This window comes from Carassius auratus, chromosome 31 (assembly GCF_003368295.1).
Source record: "Carassius auratus strain Wakin chromosome 31, ASM336829v1, whole genome shotgun sequence".
Lineage (NCBI taxonomy): Eukaryota > Metazoa > Chordata > Actinopteri > Cypriniformes > Cyprinidae > Carassius > Carassius auratus.
Genome location: NC_039273.1, coordinates 1367437 through 1385213, shown reverse-complemented (window position 1 = coordinate 1385213; position 17777 = coordinate 1367437). Strand labels below are relative to the sequence as shown.

Here is a 17777-nt window from a genome sequence, read left to right as displayed (position 1 = left end):
AGCATATGTTGTTCTAGAACTTGGATATACCTTTCCGCATTGATGGTGCCTTTCCAAAGGTGTAAGCTGCCCATGCCATATGCACTCATGCAACACCATACCATCAAAGATGCAGGCTTCTGAACTGAGCGCTGAAAACAACTTGGGTCGTCTTTGTCCTCTTTAGTCCGGATTACATGGCGTCCCAGTTTTCCAAAAATAACTTAAAATTTTGATTCGTCTGACCACAGAACAGTTTTCCACTTTTCCACAGTCCATTTTAAATGAGCCTTGGCCCAGAGAAAACACCTGCACTTCTGGATCATGTTTAGATATGGCTTCTTTTTTTTTACCTTTTTTGAAAGTTTTAGCCGGCAACGGCGAATGGCACGGTGGATTGGGTTCACTGACAATGTTTTCTGGAAGTATTCCTGAGCTCATGTTGTGATTTCCATTACAGTAGCATTCCTGTATGTGATGCAGTGCCATCTTAGGGCCCAAAGATCACGGGCATCCAGTTTGGTTTTCTGTCCTTGAACCTTATGCACTGAGATTGTTCCAGATTCTCTGAATCTTTGGATGAGATTTTGCACTGTAGATGATGATAACTTCAAACTCTTTGCAATTTTTCTCTGAGAAACTCCTTTCTGATATTGCGCCACTATTTTTTGTCGCAGCATTGGGGGAATTGGTGATCCTCTGCCCATCTTGACTTCGGAGAGACACTGCCACTCTGTGAGGCTCTTTTTATACCCAATCATGTTACCAATTAACCTAATAAGTTGCAAATTGGTCCTCGAGCTGTTCCTTAAATGTACATTTAACTTATCTGGCCTCTTATTGCTACCTGTCCCAACTTTTTTGGAATGTGTAGCTCTCATGAAATCCAAAATGAGCCAATATTTGGCATGACATTTTAAAATGTCACATTTTCAACATTTGAAATGTTATCTATATTCTATTGTGAATAATATATAAGTTTATGAGATTTGTAAATTATCCCATTCCTTTTTTACTCACAATTTGTACAGTGTCCCAACTTTTTTGGAATCGGGTTTGTATTTGCTATTTAAGGAACGTTTTAAGTGTAATCAGAAACAGCTCAAAATCTGCTGAAATTTCAGAAAATGTACCATGTCATTACCTTTTTTTATTTTGAACACAGTGCCATGGTAATACCATGTTTTATGTGCAAATGGTATAATTTGGAGTACCATGCAGTACAATGGTTCATAAATATGGTAATAGTTTCATATCATGGCATATGTAGAATTGTCCTTTTATCGAACATTCTTTCATTAGAAGTATATTTTTTTTAAAAAATAATAATACTGTTAATACTTTTTACATTATGCATATAATATTTAAATATTTCTCAAAATCATCTTCTGTGCCACAACAATGATGGCTGCGCTCTCCTTCTAAGGGACTCTCAATCGTGGCCACTCCCATTGTGTGGCTGCACATGCGCACTACCGATCTAAGACTTTTATTTTGAAAATCACCACAGTGACGATGATTTTGTTGACGTCACTGCGTTATTGCGCTTGAGGAAGCGACTGACAAGACATCGAACTGTCGATCTTTGACAAAAAAACAGTGCCTTTTCTGATTATTTAATTGGTTCAAAACGTGTGCTGTTAAGTTGTTTTCAATGCACATCTGCAGTAAAGTCTAAAGGGTCAGAATCAGTTCGCCAGACTGCATTGAGTTGCTGTCAGCTCGCAGCGGTGAAGTTGCACTTATCGACCAACATCAGGAAACCCCTGGAGCCTTTCTATCGATCTCCATCGATCCGCTGAGGATTAATAGAGAGTGATGGGGGCTCAGAGGAGCGAGGGACGCAGAGACTGGCTCCAGCAGGATCTGACCGAGCAGCAGATCCAGACAGTGGTGAGTCAAACTCGTGTCTTCATCATCATCATCATCATTCTCTGTATGAACCATAACTGAGCATGCACCACAACCTTTCCACGTCACATTCACCCCAAAAATTAATAAAAGAAAATATATTTTTGCACAAAGAAAAGCCTGTTTTAGGACAAATCTTTTTTTTCTTCTTTTTTTTTTTGTGCATTGACATAATTTTCTCGACAATCGAGCACGTTATGCATTTTTATTTTCATCATTTTTAAGAACAAAATAGTTTAGTGCCTCAAGTTTAATGTATATATTACACTATATTATCCTTTAATTAAAAAAAAAAAAAAACTTTAAATCTGTAAAATGTTGCAGTGACTGTCAAACCATCCTTGCAAATACATGCATGAACTTGCAATTATAAATCAAGCATTTTATTATATTATGGCCATGCTCCTGATTGGATCTTGGTTGTTGCATCCTTCTTTATGACCATTTACACTTTTTCTGGATATTGTGAAAATGTGTTTTTCCGAACAGCAGAATCCCTGGAACATCATGATCAAACACAGACAGGTTCATCGCAGGGGACGGCGCTCACAGATGACCGTCAGGTAAGTCCATAAATTTGCATGATTTGTTTTCATTGTTAAACTACTATGACCTCAGGTTAACGTGCTTTAAGACATGTGTGGCTCTCTCAGAACATCACTATGTTTAATTGAGCGTGTCATTGTGTGAAGTTACACAGATCCTGTCATTTCCATGGATCTCCTGCGAACTGTTCTGCAGCCCAGCTTTAACGAAGATATCCGTGCTGTGTTCAGAAAATATATGAAGGTGACTGATCGATCATGTTATTTTTGGGGGACTTTTGATGTGGGATTAAATAGCTCTGAACGAGTTATTTATTTTATTTTGTGCATAGTTTTTTGAGAAGGCAGCCAGCAATGTGAAAGAGAATGTAGGAGGAGACGTCCAGCCCGAGCAGCTTATCAGAGACGCCTGCAGAAACTGCCTGGAACATGTAAATCAGGATTTATATATATATATTTTTACATAAATAAATAAATAAATAATATATGCATGCATGCAAGCAAAGATTTGTGGTAAATCAACCTATAAGGTAAATGTTTAGTAATGTGCTGTTTTTGTTTTAGGCAAAGCAGCTCTTTCCTGATGTCGAGAAAATGGCCCCAAAACCTAGTGTTGACCCCATAGTGAAGGTAAATTGAGAATTTATTTTCATATGTTATTATATCTGGTATTAACCAGACTTATTTTATTTTAGTGCTAAGTTGTTGTTTTTATTTAATTAATTCTTTTTTCTTTTGTTGGTTCCACAGCGTGCACGGCAGCCAGACGACTCCTCTGGCCAGAGAGGCAGCCCCATCCCTAAAAAGGTAAAATAAAAAGCGTATTTGGAAATATTATTTTCTGTTTGAATATATTGGAGTATTTGTAACATGCAAAGCTGTATTCTCAGCGTCATTCCTCCAGTCTTCAGTGTCACACGATCCTTCAGAAATCATTCTGATATACTCATTTGCTGCTCAAGAAACATTTCTGATTATCTTTGGTGAAAACAGTCATGCTGCTTAAAACCGGCGTAAACAAAGTGATGTTAGTGATGTTGTTCTGAATACTAAATATATCATTTTTTATCTTCAGAGGAAAGGTCGCCCTCCTGGTTCAGTTGTACAGTACGACAGACAAACCCCGTACAGCACTGCGTAAGTGTCCAAATATTTTCTCTATCGGATGTCTCCCCATTTTAAGATTCAAGCTTTTGACCATTTTAAATGTCCTCTGCAGAGCAAAACCCAAAGTATCCGAGCCAATAAGGCGAGAAGGACCTAAGGTAGTTATAATGTGCATTTGGATTAAAATAGCACAATAATTGATGCTGAAGTGTTGATATTAAAGTAAGTGTGTTGGTGTTTGTAAAGTGGGACCCATCCAGACTGAATGAGAACAGCACATTTGTTCTGGGATCCAGAGCCAATAAGTAAGTGGATAGAGGTTTGCTCTAACTATATTATAGATTTCACAATAGCTGACAAAAACAGGACCTCTTAAACAATATTTGGCGTTTAACAAGAACTGATATCATTTCAGGGCTTTGGGAATGGGTGGTACAAGAGGAAGAATCTACATCAAACATGCAGAGCTCTTCAAGGTACTCCTCTAGAGTTCATTAAGCTTTTTCTCTGTTCATGTGGAGGTAACAGTAATATCTTTTGTGTCTCAGTATGCCGCTGACGCTCAGGACAAACACTGGCTTTCAGAAAGACAGCATATGAGAGCAACCGGTGGAAAGATGGTGAGGACGTTGTGTTTGTGTTGAAGAAATAATTCACCCAAAGATTATTTACCTTCAGGGCATTCAAGATGAGTTTGTTTCTTCATCATCTCAGCAATGGATCCTTTGCAGTGAATGGGTGCCGTCAGAATGAAATTCCAAACAGCTGATAAATACATTACAATAATCCACAAGTAATCCACTCCAATCCATCTGTTAATATCTTGTGAAGCAAAAGGCTGCGTCTTTTTAAGCATTTTTTACTTAAAACCCATTGCTTTCCGGCTAAAATAGGAGTCCTCTATCCATAATAATGCTTTATATAGTGAAAAAGTCATCAGGTATGAATCAGTAGAGAAATATGCACAGATAAAAAAAAAGGATAATAGGAGATGGATTTTTCACTGGAGGAATTTTGATCAGAAGCGTCCGTTTAAAGTTAAAATGTCTTAATGACGGATTTGATTCTCATAAACCCTTCTTCTCGTTTTTACTTCTCAAGACATTAACTGATGGACTTTACTGTGATGTTATTATCAGCTGTTTGGACTCTCATTCTCACGGCACCCATTCACTGCAGAGCATACATTGGTGAGCAAGTGATGCAATGCTACATTTTTCCAAATCTGATGAAGAAACCAACTCCTCTAGATCTTGGATGGCCTGAGGACGAGGACATTTTTAGCAAATTTTTCAAATCCCAAAAATTAAGCACTAAATAATGATTCATCATCTTATTTAATCCGTTTCTTTTCTCAGGCCTATCTGCTTATAGAAGAGGATATTCTTGATCTTGCCCGAAGTGAAGACTACAAGTAAATAAAAAATGTCTTACTGAATAAAGGATTAGATGAAAGAATTTTGCATCACCATTTATTTCTCTGAATCTTAGGGACTGCCCTGATTTGAAGCTGGATGAGTTGAAACCATTTGGAGTGCCCTTGTGGATGGTGGAGAAAATGCAGAAGGCAATGGAAGCGCAGAAAACAGAAAATGAACTTGTCATGTAATACCAACCTCGTCTGGCAAGTCACTGGACCACGGACACTCTCGAGTGTTACCAATTTAACATAACTGTACCTTTTTGTTGTTTATGCTGTTTGTGCGATGTTCACAGTAGACCCAGGCATTATGATCAAGTTGCCCAGAAATGGTTCTGTTGGAGGTTTTCTTGCCAAATCAAAATCCCACATTTCATTTTAGTGTGCAATTGTCTAAACTGGTCTAGATTTGATTTCTTTCCTTTTTTTTCAGTTATCAAATGTGTGCTTTTTTCATGACTTTGTATTTAAAAGACTTTAACGAGGCACATATAGAGCCTCAATGATTTTTTTAAGTACTCTGGTTAATGGACATTTATGTTTGTTTTTGCGTGTTTCCCATGATCCTTTTTCCTGATTTTAACTAATAATATTGTTTATCATTTATGCTTTAAAATGGAATTGATTTGGCTGTTTTTATTTCTCTCTTTTTAAATATATTGTATTGTTCTTAAAAAAACAAAAAAAGAAAAAACTAAAGTACTTCCTCTAACAGAACTATATAATGAGCTTAATGTTTTTACCTTATAGTATATTTTGTAACTTTAATGTTTTTTTTTTGTTTTTTTTTTTAATGAAATTAAGGTTTTTAACTGACTGATTTTATAGCTTATAAAAAAAGGGTAGGGTATGTGTTTAAATATTTTCTTAATTTCATACCTGTTACACTCACCTACTGTCTGTTATAACTGAAAATGTAGAACAGTTTATTAATGTATGCAAGTATATTTACCAATAAACAGTTTTTATGCTACGTGGTGTTTTTAAATGAATACTCCCAATTTATAACAACTAGTAAAGGTTTAAATTTAATGCTTTGAAAGACCGAAACAATGGTTATGGACACGCCTACCTGGCTGTATTACCCAATCAAATCAAAGTAAGTCGTGCCTGGCATCAGAGCTCATTGGTTGCTATGCTATCGATTTGTTCATAATCCATGTTTCTGATTGGTTTAAATGACGGTAAAGGCGGGAATTCCATTTGGCAGCCTCAGTTTAAATGGGGGCGTGATGTGATTTAAAGGGTTAGTTCACCCAATTATCAAAATTATGTCATTAATACTCACCCTCATGTTTTTTCCAAAACAGTGAAACCTCTGCTTATCTTCGGAACACAGTTTAAGATATTTTAGATTTAGTCCGAGAGCTCTCAGTCCCTCCATTGAAGCTGTGTGTACGGTATACTGTCCATGTCCAGAAAGGTAAGAAAAACATCATCAAAGTAGTCCATGTGACATGAGTTTCAGTGAATCATAAAATAAACTAACACATTTCAAATCTGTTTTGTTGCAGCCTTTAAAGCCCATTTGCACACAACCTACAAGAATTGACCGTGAACATAAATGTCTGCCTTTTTTGTTTTTTCTTGTTCGTCATAATGTAAATTGTCAGTTATTGGTCTGTGTATATTATTTATATGTTGTATGACACTTTCCTAAATGAAAATAAGACTAGAATGTTGAATAATTGCTTTGTTTTATTTACATTATATTTAAAATATATAGGTTTTAGGTACCCAACTGATCAAGTAAGAATATAGTCCGAAAAAAAAAAATTCTGTATTGAATTGAAAGGTTTACGGAATATAATTGTCTGCAATGCAATTTCAAAACTTTTATTTTATTTAAACTAGTTTCAGTACCTAACTAAGCAGGCACAGTAGACATCCTACTTTGCAGCTGTGATGATTACAACAGCCTGATGTATTATTTTGAGACACCACCTCCACTTCCATTATGTCCTCCAAGCTTTCATCCTCTTCTTGCCAACCATCTTGGTTAGAAACCCCTTCTAACCAGGCTTCTTGTGTGGGTTCAACAGACCACAGTGGAACATTAACTCTTTGAAGCATTTCTTCAAGCAAAACATCAATCTTTACTATGTGGTTCTTCAGGTCTAGGCTTGCAGTCTCCTCTACTGATAACCATGGCGTTTGCACCATGGCCGCCCGAGCTGCTACTTCTGAAGTTCCTCCTGCATAACCTGCATTGACGAGGGCTCGTCGATCTTTGCGCTGGGTCAGAGGGAATATCTCTTGCAAGACTTTGACCTTCTTTAGGTCCTTCTGGAAGTTTTCCAAACTGGACAAAAAGATCACCCAAATTCGTTCAACCTGTCCTTTGTCCTCTTGTCCTTGCTCCATTTCTATCAGCAGACTTAGCAGCCTCCGATGAAGCCCTGAAACATGAGTCGAACAAGTCAACTATCAAAACTTTGAATGTGGCGTAACTGAATATGGCCTGTTTCTAGTTTTTGCAGTGCAGAAAAATACTGAAAGGGCAATGTAAAATTTCTGCACCACTAGCATTACCAAACTGCTTCCTGCTTGATTTCTGTTTCTGCTCGTCCAGTTTTACCTGAGCATATTTTATGAGCTACTGTCCTGGTTTCCTCCAGCTCCTCTCTAAGGAAGCTCCCATCCATGTTGCTCCCCAAGGAGGTGGCCATTTGCTGGAAGCACGCTGTCACTTTGCTTAGGGCGGCCTGTGCCCGCTCGCATTCATTCACATGCTTCTTTCTGGTTTGGATTTCCACCACCGATTGCCGCCAGCGACTCATTACCACTCAAGTGCTGGACAACCTAAACTTTGCAGACAATTTAAGAGTTAGTGTTGATCACAATATCAGAACTGGTCTAGCCATTCTGAACTAAAATATTTGTAATGATATATGGCATAGTTTTGGACTTCACTAGATGTATTTTTATATTCATTAGTCTTGTAGTTCATTGTTTTCTCTCAATCTAATCCCAATTAAATGGATATACCATAATCATTTTAAATAATCATGATCATGCTTAAATAAATAAATTATTTGCCTTTATTAGTCTGGTTTCTTTCTGGTTTTCTTTTGTTGTAACTGTTGTACCACTTTAACATTAATTCTTATGTTTCCTTATTTTTTCATTCGTTTTGATGTGATAATGTTCATTTAAAATGCTACACCCTTTTGCATGCAGATGCATTTGTATGCCAAACATTTTAGAAAAGAGAAAATCCACTTACTGGTAACTTGAGCCTCAAAGATATCCGTATGGTTTCACAGTCTTCGGAAACTTGCGAGTTGTTTTGGTATTCCTGCTTCTCAGTGTGATTACACCTGTTTGAGACACTTCTGCCAACCTTCTTGTATTTGTACGCTCACCTGTGTTCTTTTTCCAAAGCTTTTATAGAAGCCGGTCTTCAGGGACACTTGTTAAAATTAGGCCCAAACCTTGCAGTTCATGCTCCCAGAATACCTTGCACTATAGATCACTATGTCAAAGTTCTTTCTTTCTCAGAAATACATGCAGTGTTGGGAGGACAAGGTTTTCGATGCATAATGAATGTATGTACGGTTGTCTATATATATGTGTGCATGTGGGTGTGTGTAATAATTTGTGTGCTGTGCACAGTGGTTTATGTGAAGTTAATTGTCCACAGGGAGAGTGGTATGGTATTGTGGAGGAGTAGACGGGGATCCTTTATTGACTCCCTTGTGGTTTCTTGGGCTTGTTTGAAAGCTGTGTGTCACTTGATCCAACACGTACACTCCCATGGGTCAAGTCTCCTGAGCAACACCAGAAAGTTTAACTCATTCAGTTAGCAAAACAGCAAAGCTGTAATAGGCACTGACAATTACTCAGTCATATTTATAATCTGCTTCACACTCAAAATTGTGATATAGGAGGTATTCCTTTTATATAAAGTTATGTGCATCAGTTACTGGATTTATTTTAGGATGCCAGTTGCAATGAATATCCAGTGCATCTTTATGTCCTTGTCCAGAACAATACTCCAGCAGTGTTCAAGTATGGTAAGTGTACTTCATTGCTCTGTTAGATATGGAAGAATCTTTATTGATTATCTAACAGGTGGCTTTAAAGTATTTGTTCATTCTCATAGCAATGACAAACACATATTCACTTATTTAACATATACATTACAGCTTGGCCATTGATATGCCTTACAAAGGCAACTAGGAACTTCAACGAGAACATTGAGACAATGATTGAAATTATACCACAGATATTTATAAGATAATGAAAAGCGAACAAATCATCTAGTATTGTTGAACACATCCTGTGGTTTCTGTTTTAAAGTGTGGACAGAGATTCATCCTCTTTTGCATGTTATTTATATCACAGTTGTTGAAGACCCATTGGGTGAGCTAGACATGATACAAAAACACAGCGATCTGATGCAGTCCAAAATCATTACTTTCAGCTTGCATTGGTAATCAAGCCTTAGCTGCTAAAGTAAATTATAGTTGGCCCTGCATACAATGTGAGGTGGGTTACAAGGAGTAGATGCTGGTATAATCTGGTGCATTGGGTGTCTGGGATTAGCAAGTATGCATCAGTCATTTGGCTTTTGTTCTTTTACAGGTCTGGCTAGTCCAAAGATCAGTCCAAAGACCAACCAATGGGGTGTTATGTGGCGATGGCCTCCATGATCTCATGGCACAGACATTGGCAGAAGCCGTAGAACACGCAAAGGACCAGGGTGGAGGGCACCAGGCTGACCAAGATCACTCCCATTGTGAGCTGCTGGATCATCAGTAAGTAGATCCCCAGTGGCAGCGAGCTGAAGTAGACCAGGCAGAGGAAACCCATCAAAAAGCGAGGAACCGAATGAGACGTCCATGCCCGGCACTTCTGCACGGGCAGGTGGCAAGGCAAGGAGTCAAGGCTGGCCGGCCGATACAAGCGCACCATGTTCAACATGCTCATAGAGTCAGAGGACTGCGACTCTCCGGGGACTTCCATGATTGTGATGACGAGGCAGTCGGATGAACTGTGGGCCTGCTCGCCTCCGCTCAAGCTGCTGGGCGTCAAAAGCACCTCACCACTGGGTGTGGTACCACTCTTACGTGCCTGGTCCTGGTAAGTCAGAATAGCCAGGATGTTGCTGTCATCTTGAAGCAACCAGATCTCCTCATCGGGGACATGAGTCTCATGGCGACAGAAGGGGCAGCTGATGATGCTCGGAGACGAATCCAGCTCCACCATCTTCTTGAGGCATTTGGCACAGACACGATGCAAGCAGCTCAACACTTTGGGCTTGCGGGACCGGGTGTCAAAGCGATTGTAGCAGATCTTGCACTCCAGTTCCTCCACCGTATAAATCACTGGTGCCTGGGAGCCCTCAGTCTCCGAGTCAGACTTCTGGCTCATCCTGAGAGATGGAGTGCAGTAACAGCCGAGAGGACTGGAAGAGCCAGGAAGCTGGTGCAAATGTTCAAATTAAGCAAATTTAAGTATGCTATAGGAGCAGTACCTGAGCACCCTCCTTGTTAGACCTTGTTTATCTGCTTTGTGTTTGTTTTTCACCAACAACGATTGCTTAAATTCATCTTTTCAAGAGCTTGCAGCACAAAATGCTGATTAGAAGTCCACAGAATCAAACTTAGTCCTGACAGAAAGCTTAATATATGTCCATGATATGACACCATAATGTATTATATGACAAGCAGAAAAAGCTCAAATGCAACAATATGCAAATTCATTGCTTGCATTGATCTCCATTCACTTTCCAAGCTCAGTTCCAGAACTTACTTGGGTTTTTCCAGCATGAAAAAGACAAAACCGAAGAGACAAAGAAATCAAGTCAGTTGACACCAGAGAGGTCCAAAAATATTCCATAGCACGGCTGTCAAGCGTCTGCCAGTTCCTTTGAAATCAGAGTCTGGACACGGAGTGTGTTTTTGCCTCGTTATCCATAACTGATTCAGGAATGAGGTGGAAGAATCACAGATTCAGATAAAGTCAGCAGAATCATCCTGAATACTGTCAGATATGTTCTTCTTCTAGTAATGGCTACACTTGATCATGACTTTCAACTATGAATGCTTATATTGTCCTCTGAGTTCTTGAAGCTCTTTGTTCCTTCTGCAAAAACTGAGAGAAGAGACAGAGGCGTTATCTAGATAAGAATGTAACTGTTTGCAAAATGCAAAATGTCAACACTTTGCAGCAGATCTGAAGAACACAAGAGGGAATAGCTTGATATCTACACTTACCTTTAATAAGTAAAACCCTTCTAGTGTCATTGAGCCAGCAGCGCTCAAAACCTTCCTATCAGATGTATAGATGTCAACGTAGGGGTGGGCATGGGTGATAGAAAGCATGCATATACCGACTGCCAAAAACAGTTCTAGTTGTACCTCCCAATACTCAGAATAGTGGCTGATTGGTGACTTTTTAATGTCAAATTCTTAAATGTATAAACCAATATTTGGTTGCATCCTTGCTTATGCCAAAAAATGTATGTTTCATTGATTACTTGGCTAAAAGAGATCCTTAGATGTGCTAGCCATAGGCATGGAAAGCCGTTCAAGCGAAGGCCAACGGAGGCCATAAAAACTTGATTACATATGCAATTAGCTCCTGTATTCCCTGATTCCCTGTGGACGTGACTCACTCCGATCTGACAGAGAGGCAAACAAGTGATGCAAGTGGATGTTAACGAGAGTGGCAAACATGCTAATTTAATTTCCCACTACGAAACATTTCATTGTTTTTCCTGATCTCTTTCCATTTCTCAAAGTGCAGGTTGTTTCGAATTTGAAGCCAGTCTATAAATAGCATGTGTGCGGTGCTAGAGGATACAGCATCCCCCACTTCCCCCCAACCTTGATGACTGTGATAAGGACTGTCACACACACACACACACGACCAACAGTACAGGACGCAGTGATGCACTAAAATTATGACTTTGACATTGTATGGCAGCGTGTCTCTAAGGGTTCCTCAGCTAGTTCATGTTAATGGCAGCAGACAGTCTGTTGAATAAAAGCCAGTGGGTCAAGCATGACATCCACATGAAGCGAGAGGACCGAAGGTTAAAAGAACGCAACTGTCATGGGCAATTTATTTGCCATTAAAACGGCAGCAAGTCAATATGTGCTTAGTGCACATAAATACATGCATACATACATTTAGCTGAGTAATCAATGCAGTTGCAGTGGAATACATTCAATGTGTTATACTTGGCTGCAGACAGTTGTAGTTTTCAGTGCCTTGTAAATAAAGATCTTTATTCAGATTAAGAATGTGCTATTTTTTAATGCAAGTTGTGTGATGCTGAAATTTCAAGGGCTAGATATGATTTTATCCTCATGTTGGCTTTAAAAAAGCATTGACTGGAAAATTTAGCATGCGTAGAGCGGAGTGGTTCTAAAATTGTTTTAATTGTCTTCATCCAAAATGCAATTTCTTATTTTAGGTAAAATGAAGATGTTTTGTGAGATTCACACGAAAACTCTCAATCCCGAGGTCTGTAATGAAAAATCAATTTCTATTTACTTAAATCTTTGTCTGTTCAGGATGTCTAAAGAATCCTGTTTCTAAAATAATTGAAACTGAATAGTGATAATGATGAAGTGTCAGCTGTTGTTTGTTCTCTTCTTGCTTTGGTGACCTGTAGTGCCAGTAACCGCAGGGGATGATTGCGTCTGTGTGAAGGCTATGTGTTTGTGTGAGAAGCGGACATAAAGATGCAATGGGCGTTCACAGGAAAACACCATCTGTGTCTGGGTGCTGTGGGTTACATAAATAATACCAGTTCACCTGCCTGCCCCAATGTTTACGTCAGCCTTTTGAGCAGCATGCAGACCTTCTGAAATCCTTCTTATTTTCACTGTTAGTTTGAACACATAAACCTTCATTAAGCATGCTTTCTAGGATATATATGTAACAACTTCATGTTAAAAAAAAGAATATGATAATGAAGCTCAGAATTTAGACCCTAGATGCATATGTTAAGGACCACTGATCAGTCATACTAGTGGTTCCAGGCTGACAACCAATGTTTACAAACCACAGTAGTTCAGTTAGATATGCTGATAAAGCCTGTTTTAAAACCATTAGAAAGAAATAACCACTTATAACCTAAAATTAACAAGAACACCCATTGGTTTTCTTTTAGATGCATAAAAATGTGCAACAAGCATGACTGTTAATGTAACATTTCGATAACGGACGGAAAGTTCTCTTGGGATGTTCCTACTTGCGTGTTATGATGTGGTGTGCGTTCAAGTGAGTTTGGTCAGAATAAAATGAATGTGACATGTTTCTTTTTCTCTTTTCCAGTTCCAGACAGGAAGCTTTTTTGCACTAGTGCCACAAAATGCACATTAGATGTGTAATTGATGCTTGCAAATGACAGGAGGGTGTCAGGACTGAGACTAAATTCTGCAGGAAAGTACAGTTCTCAATGCAAAGGACCATTTAAAACTGACAGGATGATTAAAATAAATCATCAATACAAAAAAAAAAGCAGCAATATATACTACCAGTAGCAGAATTACAATCCAAATAGCATTTACAACCTATTGTATTTCTGTAATGTGATGCATTTCCAACTATAACTCATATTCAGTTAGTTAAAAATGTACTTTTATCCATCAGGAACTGAAATGCCACTGGGACACATTTGAGCAAGCTTTTTGAATGGGACGTTGAAGCTAAAGGTCAAGTTCATTCTCAAGAGCATCTCTTCATATATCACTGGTAACATTTCTTCATATTTACTGTTATTTGCTAACATTTCAGTAAACAGCTTTATATTACTGTTAACTATTGGAAAGACTCTAGAAAAGCTGCATTACCTACAACACTAATGGAAATAGTTGTCTGCCGGTTATGTCCGCCAAAAACTGGTGATCATTCTTCACCATTTGAATCTAATTTCTTATAATTTGAACTGCAAAATAAGATGTGTATTAAGAAAGGGTGAAAAGTGTCAAAAATGTCTTAATTTGTCACCTAGTTCAACATCTTGACAGGAATTGTGTCTTATCACCCAGCAATGCACATGTGAATGATTTCTGTGCAAAACTAAACAGACCGAACACAATACAGATAAATAAAAGTCCTGTCAATTTATTTTGACCAGCAATTTAATATCTGCCAGAACTGACAGGAGCTCATCACACCCAGCAAAACCGTCCGGACATCAGCACTAAATGTACCTTAGTACTTGTAACTGGACGGAAGGATCTCAGACTCTCCACAAAACAAGGTAAACTACAAATAGTAAGCATTACAGACACATTTTCATACCAGTTCAATATGTTAGAATAGCTTTTGAAAACCATAACAAAGAGTTGCTATTACGTATATTGCACAACCATAAACAAATCTGTCAATTTATGCATTTGGGTTTTCCCTATAGATACAAATAACTCAGTCTCTTTTAAAACAAGTTTCATTTTAGAGAACAGCCTTATTTTTCTGTCACTTCTGGCCACTTTGGAGTTGTTCCTGATTTAGTGTGACAGCTCAGTGGTGATTTCACATGCGAGTTAGCATTCTATTCACTGAAGCGCAGGGATAAAACAGACCAACCCACTCAGGTAACCAGTGGCCTTGTTTACAGTGAGTGCCAAATGTGAAGATAGAGATATATATTGCAATGTAACTAAATGTCCTAAAGTGACCAGTTTGGCCAAGACATGCTATTTTGCAATTGGGAACATTACCAAGGCTGAACACTGTCAGCATAAATAAGTATAATTGAGTTTGAGGTGCAAAGCACTTCTTAGAATCTTTCCATCTTTACAACATTCGCATGTTTTTCATGAAAGCTATTAAATTGGATCCTTTTGTGAAAATCTGATGCTTTTCAACATGCATTTAATAATATGTTTGCGTCTTGCATCTAGCACAGACTCTTTAAAGTGGCAGACTCTAATAATGATGGTGTTCAAGAGGCTTTTTCAGTGAAGTAATTACAATTCATCCTCCACATAAGACATTATATAACATGCTAAGACTCTCTCACTTCTGTCAATGACTGCATTCACAGTTCATTAGTGAGGACTGATACTCCTGCTCAGTAGATTAACTCTTCAGCTCTTGACAGACGATTTGTGCATACTATAATAAAAGATATAGGCATATTTGTTTATTTTTTTTTATTTTTTTTAATAATCCCTTTTTGGGTGCAAACTCGTTTTGAGAACGAGTTTGACAAATTTTCGCATCCATCAGATAAAATATTGAGAGTTATGAGAGATATGTGCAATGCATTTGTCGGAGCCAGCTGGTTAATGATAAATGACAAGAAGAACATCATCATAACACAACTCGAACTACTAACATCTCAACAAGCAACAGTGTCTGCATACAATCACTACTTTGCATAATTTATCTGCTATTTTTAATGTCCATCGCTGGTTTAGATCCAACAGGTTTTTTTTAAATTTTTTTTTAGACTAGCTATTTATCGATTCTTGTGGATTTCATTAGAGCAACATAAGAACAACAAATGTACTGATATTAGAAAACGATTCTAGTTTTTCCATTAAATAAACACAAGCGGCTCATCGCATATATTAGCCTACGATATCTGTCGCCTAGATTTTCTTTTGTTATTGACGTTTTTACAATAGCGCCGTCGCTTTTCCAACTCATAAGCCGTTTTAATATTAAATGACAGCTCGGATAAACCCAGTTAATTATTAAAACTAATTTGCCACACGTTTGCCTTTGGAAAAAAAGTCGCGTTCCGCAGCGTCGCAGATGTCCATCAAATGCATTGCGCCGAAACGTTGATTATGCGTATAAACATTGGATGCAAATTAATAATTTAATGCACGGAGCCACGGTTTATATCATGAGCTGTAAGCGTTTATAATTCGCAGTGATCGCCAATGACACTCACCCTCAGGTCTTGATTGCGCCTCAGAAAACAGTCTCCGACCCTAATAATTGTCTATTACCGACACATTTTCCTTTTCTCGTCGCTTTGTGGTGAGTCACAGTCAATCTCGAGGTCCCATCTGTCCGACCACAACAGCTACATCCCCCTCATTGCGGTAATGCTCCAGCATCTGAAGCTGCACGGATTTCTCCTCAGTGGTTGCTGTGGCAACAGGAGCCAGCGCGAGCTCCGATCCAACGCGTTTGACTTCTCTTACCGGACGCACGTGAGCACCGAAGACGGTGATGATAGACGGGATACTTTGACGTTGATTCGCTTGTTTTTCAGTCACGCAAAAATAATTTTGGCGTTGATTTTTCCCCCCATAAAATAATAAACGCATCAAGCGCATATTAAATATAGCCTATTCTGCGTATTAATTAATTAGTCTTTTATACAAGGTCAGTTGTCTGGAAATCAGTTAACATGGCGGATGACACAGCAAAAACAACTAGATTAACAACCTGTCATAAAAAGCATGATGGTAACATCACTGACAGTGACCTTGGAAGCATGCAGCTGTGAGATAAAGAGGAGAAAGATTATGGCATGGCAGGGATGCATTAAATAAAAATCCCCCCATACCCTGGAATTCTCTTGTTGTAAGATACCAGTGATTTCATGGTGATTTCCTTTTTTATTTCAGACTGTTGGCAATACAGAATATCACAATACAGAATTGAATCTACTTCATCTCATTATATTGTATCCTGGCCCTGATATACCATCCTGTATACTGTCCCTAAAGACTACTGTATAATCTTAAAAATGCACTCTCAAAAAATAAAAATAAAAACCTGAGACTGTGTAATGCTGAACAACCAAACATTTTATTAACATAAATTATTATGTGCATTAGTATTTACACTAACAAAAAATACTCTGCCACAAGGAAACAAATCTAAATAAATAAATATAATAAAATTTTTGTATTAAAAACACTATTTACCCTGTAAATGCTGAATAACCATACGGTTTTATTTAAATTATAAACATAATTTACTATGTACGTTAGTAGCCTATTTATACTTACAAAAAACACTGTTGCAAGAGGTAGACTTTGAGAACTTTTGGACTATAATAATAAACCAAAAAAAAAAAACATCTTTATTCTACTATTTGGCATTCAAAATTATAACTAATTATGGCTACTTTACACATCTTACTGCATTTTCTTGATTCTATCCTTTTATCAAAACTTTCCAAACAGATGCCTACGTCTGTCATTTACAGATACAAACTATTGGTCTACATCATTAAGGTCCACTTTGTCCAGGGCCTCTTGATGTACATAACAAACAGTTACATTATTAAGGCAAATACACACGTATCAGTATGCATTCAATGCATCATGTTTATATTTCAGAGCAATTTAAATATGAAGGGGACATGGTTTTTAAAACTTTTAACATGCATGATTTCCTTTAATCATGCTTTAATAATTCATAGTTCATAAAGACCTCACCTGAACCCCTGAGGGTCCAGCTACTTCTTCCTCAACATGCTCTATGACATCTTCACAATTTGTCTTAGTTTTCTATTTAAATGAACTATGTTAATATATGTTAATATAACTATGTTAATCTATGTGTTAGTTTGTCTGTATCAGACTAGCAGTAAGGTAGATCAACATTAGAATAAAATACAGCTCATATTCTAACATTTTATCATTGTTGAACTAAATAACATTGATTAGTGACTGGTCAGTCACTACTGCTAGTTTATTTGTGTGGCTAGTTATTTTTCCTACTTACACTCTTGACTGCTTTATGAAAAAGCTTCTTGTGTCCCATCTCTTCTTCTTGGGTGGCAAAAGGGTCTACAAAGTACAAAAAGGGGCAAAAAAAAAAAAAAAAAAAAAAAAAAACGGAATATTAAAATGTTTTTACTCTGGCCTTTGTATGCGGCA

The 17777-nt window shown here is 37.8% G+C and overlaps 3 protein-coding genes across 4 annotated transcripts; 1 reads left to right on the top strand and 2 right to left on the bottom strand.

Annotated features, from left to right (window-relative positions):
• Positions 1-1491: 1491 nt before the first annotated feature.
• LOC113050160 (deoxynucleotidyltransferase terminal-interacting protein 1-like) lies at positions 1492-5935 on the top strand. 2 transcript variants are annotated; one of them, XM_026212891.1, is made up of 13 exons: positions 1492-1872; positions 2383-2453; positions 2583-2679; positions 2768-2866; positions 3000-3065; positions 3186-3242; positions 3511-3572; positions 3655-3700; positions 3789-3847; positions 3958-4018; positions 4091-4162; positions 4901-4956; positions 5034-5935. In XM_026212891.1, exons 1-13 carry the CDS (start codon positions 1798-1800, stop codon positions 5149-5151), a joined length of 939 nt encoding a protein of 312 aa, XP_026068676.1. In that variant the 5' UTR covers positions 1492-1797; the 3' UTR covers positions 5152-5935. The 2 variants fall into 2 exon arrangements, with proteins under 2 accessions (XP_026068676.1, XP_026068674.1); XM_026212889.1 differs by having other exon boundaries at positions 1493-1872; positions 2380-2453.
• An 847-nt stretch (positions 5936-6782) lies between these two features.
• LOC113050162 (regulator of G-protein signaling 9-binding protein-like) lies at positions 6783-8313 on the bottom strand. The gene is made up of 3 exons (XM_026212893.1): positions 8189-8313; positions 7541-7769; positions 6783-7361 (listed from the first exon to the last, which is right to left on the bottom strand). Exons 2-3 carry the CDS (start codon positions 7740-7742, stop codon positions 6826-6828), a joined length of 738 nt encoding a protein of 245 aa, XP_026068678.1. The 5' UTR covers positions 7743-7769; positions 8189-8313; the 3' UTR covers positions 6783-6825.
• LOC113050161 (E3 ubiquitin-protein ligase RNF182-like) lies at positions 7978-16139 on the bottom strand. Its single transcript, XM_026212892.1, has 2 exons — positions 15830-16139; positions 7978-11061 (listed from the first exon to the last, which is right to left on the bottom strand). The coding sequence occupies exon 2, from the start codon at positions 10336-10338 to the stop codon at positions 9595-9597; it is 744 nt and encodes a 247-aa protein (XP_026068677.1). The 5' UTR covers positions 10339-11061; positions 15830-16139; the 3' UTR covers positions 7978-9594.
• Positions 16140-17777: the final 1638 nt, after the last annotated feature.